We start from the raw sequence: 19,882 nt of genomic DNA, 5'->3' as shown, positions 1-19,882 counted from the left end.
GTAACAGCCCCTGCTGAGTCTGACTTGTTTATACATCATTAACATCTGTCACATAGCAATTAACAGATGTTTGGGAAGTTTTCCTACAGCAGGGGCTCCAAGGGTATGTAAGTGATAACAGAATGTTCCTGTATTTTAAGCTAAGAAAAGTTTATCCTATTTTTACCACACAAAATGACTACTGGAGCAATCTAGTTTTGGCTAGTTTCTGAGAGTACCAGAAAGAAGAAAGTTACATAAAACAAAATTTGAAATGTTGTCTTTATTCAGAAGATAAGGTGGTAATAGAAAGAGGAAAAGGATCATGAAAACTCTGAGAACTCCCCCAAAAGATCAGAGAGAACTAAAGTAATGAGAAATCATAGAAGAGCTTAAAAACAGATGTTAATCATGCCTTATTGCCATGGCCAAACCAGTTTGGTTAATTTGCAAGTTAGAAAAAAATAAATGCTGCCAGTAGTACGTTTACTAATAAATTACCGACACGATGTCCATCAGCCTTCCCTACTAGTAGAAAAGAAAGTCTTGTGCACCAACTAGAACACCTCCTCCGCACTAAGGGGTGAAGTTTGGAGACTGAATAAGAGAAGCAAAGATAAGCCGTCTCTTGACCCTGTGACTTCAAACTCACATTCTAAAGAAAAAAGTTTGGCAGAAAGAAAAAAAAATCCAGACAAAGAAGATCAATAGCCTCTTTCAAAAAAATGAAGTTATTCTTTTCTAGAATTGTCTTATTTGCCCAGGAAAAAAGCTTTCTCCCCTGAATTCAAATCATCTGATGAAGCAAACCTCAAAAAGATACTTGGCTTTACTCTGGCTTTAATTTTATATTCAGATTTTCTAAAGGATTCTGATCTTATTAAGCACCAGAGGAAACCCTGTATTAGGTCTGTCAAAACAGAAATAGAACAGAAATATTTGTTCAGTAAAGATAATGGAGGAGACAAATCTAAAAGCATAAATACACTTCACATCAAAATTCCCACTAACATCTCATTTAACTTGTAGCAGCCTTCAGCATATTGGGCTTCTGTGTGTCCACTGCCTCTAATTATCCTTGCATTGTCTCCCTCCTGCCATACTCAGCTTCTCTGACAAAACTAATTGCTCCTACAAGAGCAATCTTGGACTGAAAAAATGAACAATTTTTCCTGTTCCGGTGCAAAGGTGTAAATTACCTGGAGGCATCAAGCCCTCAACCTCCCAAAAGGATGTTCTTTGCCAGATCTCTCTTTTTTTTGTCTTAATCACGATTCTGTGATTACATTAAAACTTTATTCATCTAAGAACACAGAAAATAATTTGCTCTACTGTACTACCCTCAGCCTAGCAAGCACATGGAGCTACAAGTGAGGACCAAAGCACCTATGGAGCTGGAAGCGGTTCTGCATGTAGCAATTGTGAGTAAAGCACAGGCTGCACAAGTTTAAGTGCTTTGCTCTAGTGAGCATTGCTTTGTACCATTTTTCTCCTTGACTGAAGCTGCAGTTTGACAATTCAGATGTTTCAGCAACAGTATTAATTTAAAAAGTTCCTGACTTCAATCCTTGTTCCATCCCTTAGGCCATAGTGATTGCTAGCAGATTGTGCTGTGAGCTAGGGAATGAAGCTGGCTTTATAAAAAGAAATCAAATTCAGAAAAGCACAGAAGAAAGCTTCCTACATGAAGCTATGGAACGGCTCCTTACCCAGCCAGAGGAGATAAAAATAAGCTTGGGTTTGCTTAACCTAACAAGACCAGCACTGAGTGGTACTATAATTATCTATAATGCATCATGGGGTTAAGATTCAAAAGAAAAAAAACCTATTTTAGGTAATTGGAAATGTTGGCACAAGAGCAAGTGGGTTTAAACAGACAATGATTAATTTTAGGTTGGATATCAGAAGAGTTTTCAAGCAACAGAGGAGATGCTGTGTCACTGTTTTCCAATATAAGCAGTGGTTACAAATGATTTTAAATTGAGCATTAAAAATTTATAAAAGGTCTATATTTTAAGTTTTTAAACTGCTAAAATAGGAGCTGACTTTTAGAATATATATGATAAATTCTGACATACTTAGCCATGAAATGCTAAAAACAAGGGCTAAGCCATTACGTGTCACCCTAATAGACGATACAAATTCTCAAAAACACACTACAAGATATAACACATTAACTTAGGTGAGCTGTGGTAATAAATACAAGTACCATTCTTACAATGGTACGACTAAGCAAATATCCTTTTTCCTTCTTACAGCAGTACTGGACATAAAGAATAGGGACTGTCCTCCTGAAATGAGCATTTATTTTAGCTGCAGAGGAAAGAGACTGAATTGAAATTTGAATCAAATTTTAAGTAGGCTTTTTACAGTTCTCAAAGTAGGTACAAATGAAAAGCAAATAATAGATGGCTTTCTTTTAGTGAAAGAGTAAAGTCATTTTATGTTGCACGCTGTACTTCGAAATTGACCATACTGGTTTAAAAGCCCCTCTTATTTTTTCAACAGCAGAGACTGTCTTTACCACCATATACATCACAAAAAATGCTCTTTTCTGCTAAATAGTTGCTCTCTTTTGCCAACTTGAACAAAGCCAGAGAAACAGATGAAATTTTTGAACATTAGATTTTATATTTTCTCCCAAGAAAGTGACAGCAAAACAGAAGTGAGCTCTCACATTCTCTATCACCAAAAAATCCATGGAGGAGAAATAATTGCTATGTCAGGGTGTGGGTGACTGTGCAGTTGTCAGACACAGTAGATAAATACAGTCCCAATGGAAAAGCAGATGTCCATCCACATGAGACAAAATGAATAATTTTAGTATTCTCTATTATAAGAATCTGCTCTGTCAGGCTCACAAGTGTTTGTAACCAGTCCACAGTTAAGAACAAACACACCTCACTCTTCTCCAGGAAAAACAAAACCAAAACCAAAAAACTTTTGGAGAGGAACAAAAAAAGACAAAAGTCATCTGTTTTCTGGAACTGGTAGTTTCTCCGGTGGGATACATGACTTACTTAGCGCTTGCTAATACCAATGCAGCAGCAAGACTCCACTGTCCCAGTAGTTCCAGCAGTTATCAGAGGTATTGGCGCAAAGGACATGAATTAAAGGCTTGAAAAGAAGGCTAGCACTTGGGAAAACGAGCTGTATCGTACTGAAGACTTCAAGCATCAGCTCTTCTGAAAGACAACTGAAATAGTCTGGATAAAGTCAGACAGCAGCTGGCTTGGCCATGTTTTATATTCAAATTCCATACAAGGAGCCCATTTTTAAATTTTTATTAAGCCAGGTAGGATTGCAGCTCTTGGTGAACAAAGTCCCAGAATACTGGCATTTTCTATATACTGATAAGCTAACTAGAAAAACCAAGAATGGCCAATTAGGATGTATTTGGACCCATGAACGATGATGAACTACCTTTCATCTGGTAAGAACAAGGCAGGGTTTGTTGGAAAACGTGGTATCTTTTGTTAGCTATGGCTGAAAAATCCTTATGCTTTCAGGTACACAAGCCTTTTCCAGGTCTGAGAGGAAAGATACTTAACTAAAGACATAGCCAGCAGAATGACCAGGTGCTCGCCAGCATTACGGATGGTGGCATGAGGACCAGAGCTAGACCAGATGGACTGGCCAACGTTGGAAGATTGATTCAATTACTAAGAGTTGGCTCTTGGCTGTATTCTCCTCTGCAGTAATGAAGCTGGTAAGCTCAAGAGAGGGCACTGCCATGTAAGCAGGTGGCTCTAACAAGAGAAACCTGTGTGTTTTACACATGGAAAAAAGTCTTTGAGCTTGGTATTTGCTTGTGTTTCACAGTAGATGAGAAAGGCTACTGAGTGCAATTTGTGCTATAACCCACTGCAGGTGCAGGGCTGGGGAGTAAAAAAGAGAGCATAACCTGCGTAGTTTCTCCCTCAGGAAATCGATGCCAGTGTTTTCCAAACAGGGAGTAGTGGAACTTCTCAAAGGTCTCCCTGGAGACCCCAGCTGTAAGGACAGCTCCTCTCATCTGCCAAAGCAGGCTGCACGTTATTACTGCCTAGAAGGAAAGTGATTGATACTTGATGGTTCTACCTTAGATATTAAAAAAAAAACCCAACCCATAGCGTAACATTTCTTATGAGAACATGCAGGGAAAAAAAATCAGTCTGTGTCAAAAAAGGATAAATCAGATGACTAATATAATAAAAATTCAGCGTTGGCCTAAGGAAAAACACCGAACCACCAGCACTGAAAGAGTTACAAACAACTGAAAATGTGAGGCTAGAACGCATGCTAGATTTTGGCAGGAGCCTGACCTGCACTACTGGCACCTGCTATCATCCACTGAGGGTCCGCCAGATCCCCATCAGTTCTAAATATCCGAATGCAACCCAAGGAATTTTAAAAACAGATTGTACTTCTTAGGTACAAACCAATACCTGTCTGTGTTAAGGACATATGTTGCAAGAAATTAAAATACATTTAAGAGTGATAAAAATTCATTGAGTCTGATTTTCACGCTACATCTGTTAAGACTTAAGTGCCAGTTAAGCAGGATGTTTCAGAACTGATTAAGTTCCACTGAATTTATTAAAAAAATAATACTGAAGTAATCTGTCAAAAAGTATTCAGAACCTGTGGCAGAAAAAAATCCCAGAGATATTTCTGTGGTATGCTGACAGTATGTTATAAATGTAGTTGAAATAGTGTGTGGTGTTCTACAAAAATAAAAAAATCTTTACAAATAGGAAAAATATTCAGAGAGCAAGAATGATTATACAAGTTCTTGAAATTTGCTCATACATATAAAAAAAAAAGAAAAGTGACTTCTCTGTTAAGTATTTTAAATATCACGGTAGCATGTCACAAAACTGGAATACTTGACTAAAGCAGAAACTGTTGCAAGACTTCTGAAATTCTAAGGCAGCCGGTGTTTATACAACAAGCAGACTCCTGTTATTAATAACCAGATCTTTCCATTACTTGTACTACAAGTATTCTGTATGCGCACAATATATTTTCTTTCGTTTCAAGGAATCTGTTTTCCATTCAGATGCCATTAAATAACTAATAACTTTCACACTTTAAATAACTAAATCCTTCAAGATGTGTGTTGAGACCACTTTCCTCTTGCTCGCAACTCTGCTGAAGCCTGACCACTTTTATTACTGGTACTATTTTTGTGCTGAGTTTTAAAAAATTGCTTTCATTCATTGAGAAGTTGCAATATATCTTCTAATTAAGAACTGTGTTTCAGAAAGCTAAATAGCTAGTAATGTATTTTCAAAACAAAACATCTTGCCAAAGTTTTTGCCTAATCAGTAAGCACTGCAGTCAATCGAGGTAAGAACTCTGATTCTGTGTCATTCTCCAGCTAGTCAGTAATGCCACAAAGGGAAAAATAAGAAATAATCACAACAAAGCCACAAGCTTATTATAACCTTACTGTTGTCTCATGCAGACATAACCACAAAAATACAAATGTAATTAATACAATGTCGGTATAATTTTAAGGGTCAAAAATATATTTTCGTATTTGACCTTACAAGGAATGTATCCCGGGTACCTTCAGCACTGTCTCGTAACATGGTTCAAGGCATGGAAATGGAACAGGGGAAAAAAAAGGACACCTTCTCCCTGTGCAATGGTATGCTAAAACCTGCTGCTTTTTAAGTGACTTTGCTCCATGGCTCCCTTTCCTCCAAACACCACTGCTCAATCCTTCCTCCTGCTCCCCCATGTGACCGTGCATGCTTCCTCCCTGCTGCAGGGGCTACAGCGCTGGAAGCCAGCTCTCGCCTAACACCTCTGCTCTAATCGCAGCACCTCTTGTATCTATTTTTCTGACTCTCAACCTAACAAGTTTTTCTGAAAAATGAGAGCAAACAAATAAGTCAGTGCAGTGGCCCGTGGTTAATACACCAAAAAAGCAGCCTGGCCAACAGACCAGATTTGATTGCTGCGGGGTGGAAGACCCCTTTTCCCCTCAAGAACCCTATCTCCAATTCTGTTACATAGTACCTCGTGATGCAACTGCTACGAAAATGCACTCGTCTTTATTTTGATTTCACAACAAAGTTTATGACCAGACATAAATACACGTTATCAAGATTATAGGAATTTCTCCAGTATTTCTACTGTTTCTAGATAAAGAACTATTTCCCTTCAAATTAATTTTTAGATAAACCAATCCCATGAAGATCATTGCTGTTGCATCAGACAGCCTATGTAACTTAAGTTATCAGTGTTAACATACTATTGCTGAGGAGAAAAAAAGAAAAAAAAATCTTATTTAGCTTATCTATTTACCAACAATTGGCTGAGGTACATTTTATCCAAAACGATCTAATATTTTATCCAGAACATCAATTTTAATGTTGTATTTCGACACTTAAGGGAAAGTAAAAGGCCAAATGTATACAATATGTTACTTTAAAGGCTTTCTTAGGGTTGTGGTAGGATTTCCTAATGCTGTTTGGATGATGAAGTATACCTGAAGATGAAAAATTCACAGTATGGGCTAGTTACAGAAGCAGAAATTTTCATCAATCTGCTTATCTTTGCTTGTGAGTGCAGATCCCTCAACAGGAACATTACTTTCCTTCACTCATAACCCCACTTTAACAAATGAGTAAACAACAATGACTAAAAAGCTTTGGCTAGAAATGACTGATTTTGTTTCATTTTTCTAAAACTCAGAAGAGATTCATATAATGACCTTAAATCATTATGCTGCTTCTTCACCTTTGCTTTGCTTTACCTTCCATCTAGCACTGGGCAAGGGGTCGTCTCTGTCCTGCATATCCCAGCTTGCAGAGTTCTCTACTGTGTTTGGAGGATTTGAGCAACAACAACTTATCAGTGCTAAAAAATACTAAATGCAGAGAGAGAGAGAAAACGATCTCTTTGTTAACATATTAGAAATTCAGGATGATTGAATTCAGTTCCCAGCTGTGCCAATGGCTCCCCATATAACATTTCAATCCTCACTCCCCATATGGAGCTTCACCACTTACACAAGCTTAAATCTTAGTCTTTGGCTCTGAATCCTAGGTTTTAGATCTGACACTCATGCATGACTCATATCAGTCTGATCAGTTATTGTATATGAAATTCAGGTCAAAATGAAGACACTGAAGTATGGGCATCTGAACTCCCACTAGAGACAAAAACTCAAGATCCAGAAACAAAAGGATTGACTCAGCTCGTTCTGAAGTGCCCATCTGCTGGCTGGTCCCTCTTGGCTCTCCAAATACCACTGACTGCACCAGCACTGATCTCCACTAAGGACAATGGAGAACTCAATTTTCTAGCCATCGCACCCTTGCACTGTATCCTTTCCTCAGATTCATTCACAGTCATGACCACGCTGATGCTGTGACAACATGAAGCCACACATCATATCAAACCTGCAAACATACCACAACCTTGTGCCAACCATGTTTTCACAGAAAGCTTAACCAACCCAAACAACTTCTCCCAGCAAACTTACAACATGCTAATACTCACTGACAGGTAGGACTCTACTGTGGAAATACTGCCTCTGGCACCCTGGTGCTATAGAACGCAGGAAAAACTGTTTTACCGCAGATAAAGGACTGGTTCAGGATGTGAAGATGCTATGATACATTAAATCTGGAATGAGTTCAGAAGGATCAAGATCTTTATTTAATCAGTATCACTTGTTATCAGACAAGCTAACCTGAACATTTGTCTTCTACTTGAAAGAGGAAGGTATTTCTCAAATAATCTTCTCCAGAAAAATGAACATAAACACAGTCCAGATTTAATGTACTGCAAAATCTTCATTTTCTGAAGCATTCTTGTATCTGTAGTCCTTTTCAAAATTTAATACAGATTTTCTTATATGTTCTACAACAACAACACACCAGAGATGATATTTCCATGGAGAAGCTCTAACACAATATTGGCCGTATAATCTGGAATATGAGCCTAAGTATGCACAACTGTTTAAAACACAAGTTTATACATGAAGCTGGAAGGGTGTTTTAAAAATAATCCTGCATTGCAATGAAAATTCAGTGTAAGTCAGCTGAGCTTTATCCTTCTTATACCTGTTATCTTAAAAACGCTAGAATTTCTCATGCAACACAAGTTCATATTATTCTTATTAGATATTACTAGACATTGAGAAGTTTTTACATCACGATAAGAAGAGTAACAGAAAACACTTTTTCACTAAACTATCATTGCATCAGTTATGATGGTTTACATGAACATCCCACAGATTACCCAGAAGAACTTGGCTGGTTTTGCAGTGGTTTGCCACACATCCCTGTGGTAACATTGTTTTAACACAAGATTACAGGGCATATAGCCATGAATCCAAAAATCTCAATGGTGCATTTAGTACACACTGCATTAACTGGTACAAAACACTGTTGTAGGTGTTTTGTACCAGCACAAATGCTGTGCCACACTACCACTTCTCATTTACTGTTTGCCACTGTTTATAAAAAGGTGGCTGCTTCCTTCCATAAAATAACTAACAGTAATAGAATTAGGCAAATATTTACAAAGGTAATCCAGTGTGAAACGCTGCATCTAAAAGCAAGCACATTTTTTTTTGGATGGTGCCTTTCTTCCTTTGTAGAGCTCTTTGCTTTGTCAATATGCAGAACAAAATAAGTCTGTCAGAAAACTCTGCATTTGTTATCAGCTCATTCTTCTTAGATGGCAGGACTGTAAATATTTTTCTTCATTATCACCCTGACAGTAAATAACTTTGCAGGTGTGATTTAAGCAACAGGAATGCCAAGATTTCACAATTTTTGGCCTACCTTAAAGAAAATGAGTAATAGAGAAACCCATGTACCAGGAAACAAATGAGCAGAGCTAGTGAACTAAGGTCTACCAAGCAGGGTTCAAGATCACTTGGGTTGGATGACAGTTGATATATTTGCACCACAGTTCATCTGTTTTCTTATCTGGGAAAGTGTTCTATAATAAATCATAATTTATTGCATGTTTTGCAACCTTGTCAAAGGGCACACCTAAGATTTTTGCTTCAGTAATAAATTCCACCCAACTGGGTACAGGAATTCACTTGACAGTCTGGACATAGCTAAAATATTTTGGTATTTTCTAACATCAGCACTTTTGATCTAGCACCAACAACTCATCTGGTTTACAGAACACCACATTTACTTTCGTCTAAATTTAATTATGCTTGAAAACTAACAGGAGATTTCAAAGTAATTCTCCAATGACAATCACCAGTGAGCAAAAAACCCCAAGGCTGTTGGACAAGGACCCCGATTCCCAACCCATAACTGCTTCTCATCCCCTCTTTTCGCTTGCCTTTTTCCCCTTTGGGAGTGTTTATCTCTGAATAGGAACAAAGCAACAGAATGTTGTGATCAACCTCAGCAATATTTCTTGGTCTACACAGCTAAATTGCTTGTGAGGCTGGTCATATGTTCTTGGCTATTACCTGTAAAAAAGACAGCAGAAACAAAACTTCAGCACAGTCCTAAGCCTTCCATATTATTATATACAGCAACCAATTGGCAAACCCCAAGCAAATATTTATGAAGATGAGTGGTACTGCCAGGGTGCTTCAAATTTTTCAGAGGTTTTTTTTTTAATTAGTTATTAATAAAAAATAGGTAGAGAATAACCAATCATTGCAGCTTTAAGTTCAGCATTATAAGACTCACCATTTGTATGCAGTATCACATGTTAAAATTGCATCTCAGTATGCCAGTAAGTGAAGGACTTTCTAGGATTAGTGGTGGCATGCCTGTTTTCCTTTCTAAAACCACTGTTCAGGGTGAAAAGGAATTAATTTTATGATATAAGCAGAAAGTTTCCAAATATAATTGCTGCTTTGCTATGAAGTTCACCATCTTGATCTATTCTGAACACACCTGGACAGACACTTGAGATAGGTCTGTTTATTTTCTTTGCATGAAACTCTTCTAAACACAATGAACAAACCACTGCCTTTAAAATACTTAAACCACCATATTTCTCTGCTAACAAATGCTATGTCTGTTTGCAGTTACAAGAAAACCTAAAATCCTAAGCAATATGACTTGAAGATAATTTCTTACCATTGCGTTTATGCTACTGACCAAAGTAGCATAATGATGGTTAAAAAAAATGTTTAGGAGCATTAGATTCAGGTATTAACATTTTTCTATGAACTGTCTATGATGCTATTGTTGTAAGCCTGACCTCAATTTGAAATGCTAAATATGCACTAGTGCAAAGATTTTTTTTTTCACGTATTTTTTTCTTGTCATTATTTTTTCTTTTCTGCTTAACGCTGTTTCCTACTCATATTAGCAAAGTAACTGAAATTAACTCGGCTGCATTACAAATAAATCTTACCCACATACCACTTCATTAAAAATCTGCACATGTATTATTATAGTTGGAGTAACCAATTAATATGTATGAACTGCTAAGACTGAAAAACACTTATCTCTCTAACCTTGCTTTCACAGACAACTGTCTGAAACCCACACCTTCAAAACTGAAAATTTCAGTATTCACTGTGTTTCAGGCTGGAAAACTAAAGAAAATCCCTTCTAGGTTTTTAACTTAATGACCTAAATTTTGAAGGGCAAAGAACTCTTTCCATTAGCCATATATTAAAAAAAAGTTATTTTGAGAGTCTCCATGACTCTCAAAGTCATAAAGTCCTTCTAAGGATTTATATTCAGCTTTGTATAATATTAGAAGTTGTGTGTCAGCAGTAAAGCCATGTATCCTTATAACCTATAGATTTTTGGCAGACACAAGAAAACTTCTTTTATTACAGATTCTTGTATCCAATTCTTTGACCACCTGCAGCTCAGTAAACTCTGTTCTGCCCCACGTTTCCCACAGGCTTGAATCAAAGTGCGTTCAGGTCTCCTTCCTCCCCGTCTCTCAAGCCTTTCCACAGTACCTTGGATTCCCTTCTGTATTTCCTGTTCAATACCCCCAAGCCACACGGACATTTGCTGCTAGCTGGGCAGAGCATCCCAGGCTATAAATGGCTTTTGCTAGACAACGTGCTCCCCTGGTCAGTATGTGCAGACTGCAGCAAACAATGATTGAAGTTGGGGTTTCCCCCTCTCCCTCAGGAGATGTACTAACAGAGTATTTGTCCTCTGAGTGACAATCCTCTCTGAAACTTAGAGAACTTAACCTTTCTAAAGCAAAAAATTCTTGGGGAAGCTGTAAAAGCCAAATTTTTGGAGAAAAAACATCTATCATTTTAAAAAATTACTGTAACATGGAAATTAGAGAAGATTATATAAAAGACAGATAAAAGAAGCTTAAGGAATGGGGACGAGTTAATGAGGCCAGAAAACCAGGAGGAAAGGAGGACAACCACCTATGCACTTTTTATTTGTGTGCTGGTCCTATCTTCTTCTCAGAAAGTCTGCTTTTAAAAGTACTTTTTTAAAAACATGCATACAATTTTGATTTGTTCTTAACTAGGTTTTGTATAAACCAGAGGAGATTTGAAAACAGAAACCTAGAGCTGAGGTCAATGCTTCATTACACTCATTCAAGTCACTCCCATCACTACCTCTTCTAAGAAAAAAGGTTACAGAGTACTTACTGATGAAGTGGATAGACAGATAATGGGGCCAGGAATGGTATGAACACTATTATATTACAGTCCTACTATTTTTTGTGGCATGTAAGTAATTGAGAAACTACATACTGATCAGACATGCAAAATATGCAGAGAAGTAATGTCATCATCAAATCACCAGATTTCTAAATCATCAGCCTCACTTCACAGGTGTAAAGGGTGGTGATGCCTGTGAGAATCCATATGCACAACATTTATAAATTGGCTTCTGCTGATTTATGTCAGATAAAGGATCTTATCCCAGTGATTTGCAAATTACATCTTTAAGGGGACCTGCAAGTTTCTTTTCCCTCACAAATACAATGATGAGAAAACAACTTACGTTCAACTTGATCAAACATTACTGAGAACAAGAAATCTCTTGGTGTCATGTAATATTCTCCTTCATATTCCAATGATGCAAAATGCATGAAGCGATGCTTCCGAAGAGACAGTCTTTCGTCCCTTTCCGCATTAATGACATCTTCCTTCTGAAACACAAAAAGAATCCATGCAAAAGATGGTTGCATTTGTAAACCAACTCTGCAATTAGAAAGAATCCTATACGTGATCTTGATTAACCTCAATATTTTGTGCCTAGCTACAAGAAGAGACTACCAGGAATTAAAGCTTTTATTGCATGACCCTAATGAATGACATGCTTATATGACATTCAAAGTATTTTTTGGCTTCACTGAGAGCATGCCTTAACAACATAGCTGAGCCAAATGAATGGCTTGCTGTCACCAAAGGCTGCCCTTGCTTCCCACTCCCTTGCTCTGGGCCATGTGGTCCTGCACTTCCTCGTTTGCCAGCTCTGCTACTTGTTGGACTCTTGTTGAGCCAAATTCAGCTTGCTAACTTAACAAAAAACTAAACCGACCAAAAAGCAAATAGTATTTTGCCTGCTTAGTGACTGGCTCAGCAAAGGTTGAAATGTGCTCTGCATCCATGCAAATGATCCACTCTTGAAGTTAATTATCAAGTTGTGGAGCAACTCCTAAGAAGGGAGAATAATGATGATCCAGTTTAAGTATGGCCCTATCTTTCAGAGAAGTTAGAAAAACAGGAAAAGCAATGAAAACACTGACAAAAGAGTCAGAGATCCTATCACCAAACCCAAAGATTCGACTAGTCAAGCAAACAAAAAACTTCCAACTCCCCCTCCCCTTAAATATGGAGAGACTCACGATCGAAATCATACAAGTTGACAACACTCTGATGAGTAGTAACAGCACTTACTGGCAGCAAGAGAGGACACAGACAAAGTGAAACAGAGATGTTACATTTTAGGATTTCAGAGATAGTAAGTGACAACAGGAAAACGAGACACTCTAAAATTCAGAACATGTGTGTATTTGAACATTAACCGCGGAACAATTTTACCACCAGCAGTATCACTCAATTTTAGAAATTTGAGAAAGAAATCTAGAATTTGAGAAAATAAAGGAAAAGCAAGAAAATCCAAGGCTAAGTACCAAGGTCCCAACTTGAACATACTTGAAACAAGTCAGTAAACAGCAAGATGGATCTGCAGCTAGGTCAGTGCCTGTGGCATTACTCGGTGTGTGACGCAGATGAGCAGGTACAGCCTAGGGCACGGCCTACCGAGGCACTGCATCACATCTTCCAGCAAACGATCACTATTTGTTTATGCAGTTTTCAGTTTCTGGATCATTCCTATAGACTGTGTGGCATTTGAGCAGTCCAGTATAGTGCTGGTGTATGTTGCATTTTGCAAACTGGGTGACTCCTGAGACAGGGCAGTGCAAGCGGCTCCTGGTTACACTCAGACCAGCTGCAGGTGCAGCGAGGGTCTCACCAGTTGATGTTAAAACACAGGGTCTGCTGTGCTGAGCATGTTCATGGGGTGAACTGTGGGACACAGACAGGCAGACAGTATGTGAACGGAGGAGGGGGGAGACCAGTGGGAACACCTTGCTTGGTTTTGCTGAAGTCAGCACTGGTTATAGTGACACAGAAGGTAACAGGTACCCAGTTGCACAGGAGGTCATTACGAAAATCAGGAACGTGCACAGATATTTGCAAATAGCATAGCAGGTAATGGGGTGCCTGCGTGTTTGTGCGCACACATCCAGGGAGTGGGCAAGCAAGAAGGGAATGGGACTCTCTGAACCACTTAAAAGCTGTGATCAGATTTCTGACACTTCAGTTTTAACCTGCTGTTCCTCCAGGATGGGGACTGCTAATTCAGTCTCCACTGCTGAGTTTGAACAATTGCAGAATCAAGCGCCAGCAGTTATATTTCCTCCACCCAGCTGACAACATCCCAGGATTTTGGTATGAAGTGGCAAAGACAGCAGGGGAGCTAGCTGATACAATGAACATACAAGCTGTTTTGGGACAACAGCTTCTAGCGTTCAGACAGGGCTCTGAAGTTAAAATAAAAAACATTAGGTTTAGTATCAGGCTTAGGAGGCAGAGGAAAGAGAGAGAGGACTGATATTGATACAGGCAGCTCCAAATAATGGGACCCAGTGTGGTCTGAGAGTAACGACCAACTGCTTTGCAGTGAAGCACTCTGGTAACAGGAGAGTGGACCTCAAGCTGTGGCCAATAACCAGTCCATTGAAGAAAGCATGAAAAAACAGTTCAGTGGACAATGAGACATCAGAGAAGAGGATGGAGCATTTCAACTTCATGTCATTAGGTTTCCTTTTTCTCTACCCACCATGATCCCTAACTGGATATGGGGACCATACGTTCATACAGTTTGGGTATCTCAAGACAAGGGGCACCACTGGCAAACCTATGGCCATAGCCTGGGTACAATTATTACTATCATATATTATATTATACTTAATTATAGTTCTAAATAGAAGGCTGCGACTTGCAATTTAATCCCACGCCTTGCACCTTTGTGTTAGCATTAAGCACTTGTTAAAATACTTCACTGAATGATACCAGCACCTTGTTACAGTCAATTTTAGCTTCCCCTTGTAGCATGTTTGCTTCCCGCAAACCTTGGGTTTCAATGAAGGCGGTGGGAGAGGGGACCAACAAGAAAGAAAACAAAATACTCATAATTTAGAATTAAAACAGTCATATTCTGATATGCAAGGAGAATGAGGGCTACTTCTAAGTATCTGAAGCCAAGGTTTACTTTGTTTTAGATATGACCATTTTGTATCAATATCGCTGCTTTAAACTTCTTACGCAGTAGGGAGTTTCATCGTGGCCTACAACAGCAGCTGCACTGCTGCTGTTCTATGATTCAGATCTGTACGTTCTAGAAAACACTGTTTAAAAATAAATCTAATGTAATGAGAACTTTAGCTTTATTCTTTTTAAAACTTCAGGGGACAAGTGACTCTATAATTGCTTAGTTAACAAGATTCAACAAATGTTGCAGATATCAAATGAATAGTTCATAGTTGCTGGGTATTAACATGCAGCTTTCTTACTAAAATCATCTCCTCATAATAACATGAGCAATTTTTGCCCAATGGCTAATTTAAAAAAAAAAATGGAAAATTGCTTCACAGTTGTCCTTTAACTAAAATTATGGAATGAAAAGCAATCTTTCTGCACAAATACAAAATAAAAAGTTTAGACAAGAAGTAAAGAGCTAATCCTACAACATCTTCAAACCAACTGGATTTTCAAGTTTAAGTCTTGCCGTATTTGTCAGAATTCTGTCTAAAGCTAAACTTGTTACTGATATCAAAGCATTGAATTTCAGCAATCCACAATTTTAACTGAAAGAGATAGGTACAAGTTCACCTATTAACTCTGAAGAGTGCCTTGTATTTGGAAGAGAACGTATTCCCATCAGAATTACAATAACGCATGACTAAAGATTCATCAAGCCCCTTTCTTTTCATGCAACTAGCATCCCTGATTTGCAAAACAGCCTTGAGAACATGGGTCATTCCTTACGGAAGTCAGCTTCAAATACTAGCACAAATGAGATAAGCAAACCTTATGGGATGAAGTGCATCAGCTGTGCCATCTCCTACTTTGTTTTCAAAGCTTTTGCAAAATTCCTGATGTCCTGTCACTGTATGAGAAGCTCAGTGTCTGCTAAAAGCACTCTGACCCCTCTGGACACCAGCATGAGCTCAGCATGAGCTACGCTACAGCTCAGATGTAACTGCTTACTACTTCTGAACAGATGTGGCCCTCAGACTGAAAATTCATGGCACTCCAATGGCAGTAAAACAATTTATACCAGCTGCAAAGCTGACCTGCCATCTTTATGATGACAGGTATCTTTATTTCTGCTTTCCCCCCACATTTTAGTATGGTTACTGTGACAGTCTCTACAGCATACTCCATGTATGTTAATGTTAAAGGAAAAAAAAAGAAAAGACTGTGCAACAATCAGGAGTGCAGAAGTATAACATGAAAGCAAAATGTTTGCAATTATCTCATATCCCATTACTTTGCACTTTAATTTATGGAGGAGCACAAGGCAGACCTCAGTGAAGGTCTGGGAGAGAAATATGTACAGACAAAATAAAAAGCCTATCAAAATATTTCAAAAATGCTGAATAAGTTTTACCCCCTTTGACAGTTATGAGAATAAAGACTGAAATTTCCCCAAGTGGCTCTGCAATCTGCACAAAACCTAAGAAAAAAATAATCTGAAAGTTTTTATTAAGATCCTTTTTACTACAGAACATCTGGAAGCTGAGGGAACTGGGCTTTTTCAACCCAGAGAAGAGAAAAGCTTCAGGGGGACCTAATAGCAACCTGCCAGTGACTACACAGAAGTTATCAAGATGACTGAGCTGGGCTCTCCACTGGAGCTTCGTACAGCTACACCACCAGCACCACCATTAAATGTGGTTAATCCAGGCTCCCTTTATAACAAGTGGTAAGAATGGCAGTTCTGGAGTGCAATTACAGGGATTTTTTTAGCTGTCTGGACAGACAGTTCAGAAGATGAAGGGAGAGATAGAGCACAACAGAAAAAGTTGTCCTTCCTTCCCACCAAACACGTTTGCACATTTTTATTGCATGAGAGACTGAAAGTCTGGGCAAACGTACCAGAGGGTGGAAGCTCAGAGGAGAAGAGGTGGCAGCAGCGGTCTTACACACTTCAGCCAGGATAGAAAGTGCGTAAGGAATCTTTACTGTCCAGAGTGAAGGTAGGTAGCATCAGCGGCCACATACTCAAATAGCACATCATGATGACGTAAGGCCTTTTAATTGCCATCTTTCTTACAATGTTTTCCAAAACCAACAATAATATTGTTCAAATTGGTTTAATATCAATTAAGGACTTGAACCTGCTACATTTGGCATCAGAGACTAGAAATTCACAACCAAGTTGTAACGATACTGAAAAAGTGATGACTGCTCTGGTGCAAGCTTTATAATTTATAATTTGACAAAAATATTCAGTACAATTATTTCTGCAATTTTAATTAAATTGAATGCAGCTGGATGTTTGCCCTTCAAAGATCAGTACTGATGATCTTATTCTTACTCTTCTTAATTTCTTCCTTAAACATACTGCCAGCATTTAATTAAGCTTTGAGTGACATCTTTCTCATATCTTGGTCATCACAATTTCGTCAGCCACACTGCCAACTATGACCCTCATACTGCCTCAGTTCTCCATCTCACCACACAAACCCACTCTCATAACCTAAATAGACAATATGAGCATAACACTTTACTATGATTATTCTTCAAATCAAAATAATAATTTCAGAAGGTGTTCTGGAGCATCATTACTAAACTCTTTGCTTAGCTGTATCACTTCTTTCCACCAAAGTGTTTGCTGTTTCTGGACTACTATTGCCAGTGATCAAGTTATTCCTGAAACTATGGTTTAGGACAGTCCTGAATCCTGAGCAAAAGCAGATCTACTGTTTCAGAAAAGGGGACACAGGCATCCTGAATCAGGTACAGGCCATGTCATGTGGCTAAGTGTAAAATATAGACAAGTCTACAATAGCAGCTTACATGCTCTTTTAAAAGCTGTATCCCCCTCCTCTACCATTGTTCTCTTCACCAATAAGTCTCTCTCCAGGTCTTCAGCAAGCAGGGATGCCGGACCACCCAAAGACAGTTGGCAAAGTATGGAAATACATGGGCAGTAGTAGAGAGCTATGGATTTTTGAAAAAAGATTAGAAGCATAACTCTCATTTGCTCTGAGAAGGGATAAATGACCAAATAACTATTCTAATGAGTATTCCAAATGCCTGACCACAGATTGAATAAAAAATATGCTTTGAAGAAAACGCTGATTCAATCACTTAAAATTAAGATTGATCTTCTTTTAAAGTACCAATCTAAAGCATGCATAGGGGAGCAAACCCTCTCTCAACAATTCAGTATTCTTCCCACTTCAATTAAGTCCTGACTAATTTCCAAGTACTTTTTCCTGAGTCATCCAAGGAGTCCTTCAGATAAAAAAGATTTGACATTCCTGACATTTCTAAAAACACTGTGAAAGCTCATTTTGCTCATAAAAATGCATGTACAGGGCAAAAAGCGGAGTTTTCCTCTTTAATCCTATTCCACAAAATGATTTTCAAGTAAAGACAGGTATACTGTAGGAAACAATTATGTATTTAAGGCTGGACTTTAGATATTAAGGTATCTGCAATCTAACACCTCAGCAGTTTCCAACAGTGCAAAGTCAAAGCAAGCAGGATGCAAAAATTCAAATTTACTGAGAGAGGCAATGGGTGAGAAGAATCTATTACTATTGCTTGCACAAGATTCTTGTAAGCATAATTTGAAATGACTCTGAGATTGACTTGGGCTTATTTTTGTCTTTAACAGTGCCATATAAGAAGAAATCAAACCAGAAAGAGCTATGCTGCATTAACGTTAAGGCTTGGGCTGAAATTCCATCCTTAACTTGTTCTATTGTGTGTGGGTACAGCCAGGGCTTCAAACACTGGGTGTTCCCACATGCTCCACAGCACCCCCGCACAACTGAGTGAATTAAGAATGAAGTTTCAGCTTTAACTTGGAATTTAGTTGCCTTTGGGGTTTTATGTCAAGCCTCCAATGCCAATTTGAGCATGTCCATGGTAAAGCTATGATAGTTGATGGTAAATTAGAATTGAATGACATAAAAAGGGCTCTAGAAGGATGCAAGTGCAGTTGACATGGCAAGGGATCAGCGGCTGACCAGCCACTGGCGTCTGTAAGCATTACCGAAGACTATGGTTTCCTTCTTGGCTTCCTGCACTGAGAAGTGCCTAAGGGCAACAACATTACTTCTTACAATTAATTTTCAGATTAATGTAATGAATCTGTTTATCAGTCTCTTAATTTAGCATGCTGATACAGAATTCATGGTGTTCAATTTTTGGCTTAATTTTTTTTTTGGTGTGAAAAATAGCAAGCTTAAGTCAAGTAAAAACCTTATATTTACTGTATCTTTGAACGTTTTTTTAAAAAATACATTGAATAAAAATGAAAGGTTACATAAATAAAACCTTGATAACCCTTACCTGTGATTTTTTTAACACTGCTGATCACTGTGATGTGATTTTGGTAACACTGTAAGCAAATTCTGCATCCATTCAAAATGTAAGCAGTTGTGTACAAACTCAACTACTCAACTACAAACTGAACTACAAACAGTGCCATGTAAGAAGAGTTGTACAAACTCAGCTACTCAACTACAAGCTACAAATATTTGCAGCTGATCATGAATCAGAAATTACTTAAAATAAGCATATACACTTATCTCTCCCTTAAATTATGTCTTCCACATTCTTTCATTTTACATTTTCTCCCTTTGCACAGAATTTGGTGGTTTGATGTGCCTGCACCTTTTATATGTTTTCCATCTTAATTTTTTCTGCTTATAAAATAGTCTACATTTCCCAGTTAATTTTTCCCAACATACTTTTTCTTTCTTCACTCTACTCCTTTCCATATAATGTACTTATTTTGCCTCTTGGTATCCTTTCATTTCCTTTCTTTCCTCCATCATCTATACAACTTCTTCCACTTTCCCTTTCCCTTGGAAAAAAAATTAAGCTATAAAAGTTCTCCCCCCCCCGGCCAAAAAAAGAGGATCAATGCATTTTTTTTCTTCCCTGATCTGGAAGAGTTAACTTGCACCACTCATTTTACCTGCTATAAGGATAACTAAACCAATGTGTGGGATGTAATTAAAATCCAGTTGGTGCCAGCAGGCTCTCTGGGAGCCTTAGGTTTGGATCCATTAATTCACACTAGATCTACAGATGGATTTAGCAACTCTATATCAAATTTCTGTAAGACTGATGAAAACTTTGCAGTTAACTTGTGTCATTATTGTATCTCAATTTCAACTCAATCCAATTTGAAATGATCAAAATAACAGAAATTGTAACTTA

At 38.1% G+C, this 19,882-nt stretch overlaps 1 protein-coding gene across 1 annotated transcript in view; it reads right to left on the bottom strand.

The window, feature by feature from the left end:
• MICU2 (mitochondrial calcium uptake 2) overlaps positions 1–19,882 on the bottom strand; it is a 154,860-nt gene that overhangs the window by 56,863 nt on the left and 78,115 nt on the right. The window contains exon 2 of the mRNA XM_072850497.1: positions 11,907–12,054. Coding sequence (XP_072706598.1) covers positions 11,907–12,054 — 148 coding nt within the window. The remainder of the gene's footprint in view (positions 1–11,906; positions 12,055–19,882) is intronic.

The sequence above is a fragment of the Ciconia boyciana genome, chromosome 1 (genome assembly GCF_034638445.1).
Source record: "Ciconia boyciana chromosome 1, ASM3463844v1, whole genome shotgun sequence".
In the NCBI taxonomy this organism is placed as follows: domain Eukaryota; kingdom Metazoa; phylum Chordata; class Aves; order Ciconiiformes; family Ciconiidae; genus Ciconia; species Ciconia boyciana.
Note: the sequence above shows the minus strand (reverse complement) of the source record. Positions and strands in the feature narration are given on the sequence as shown.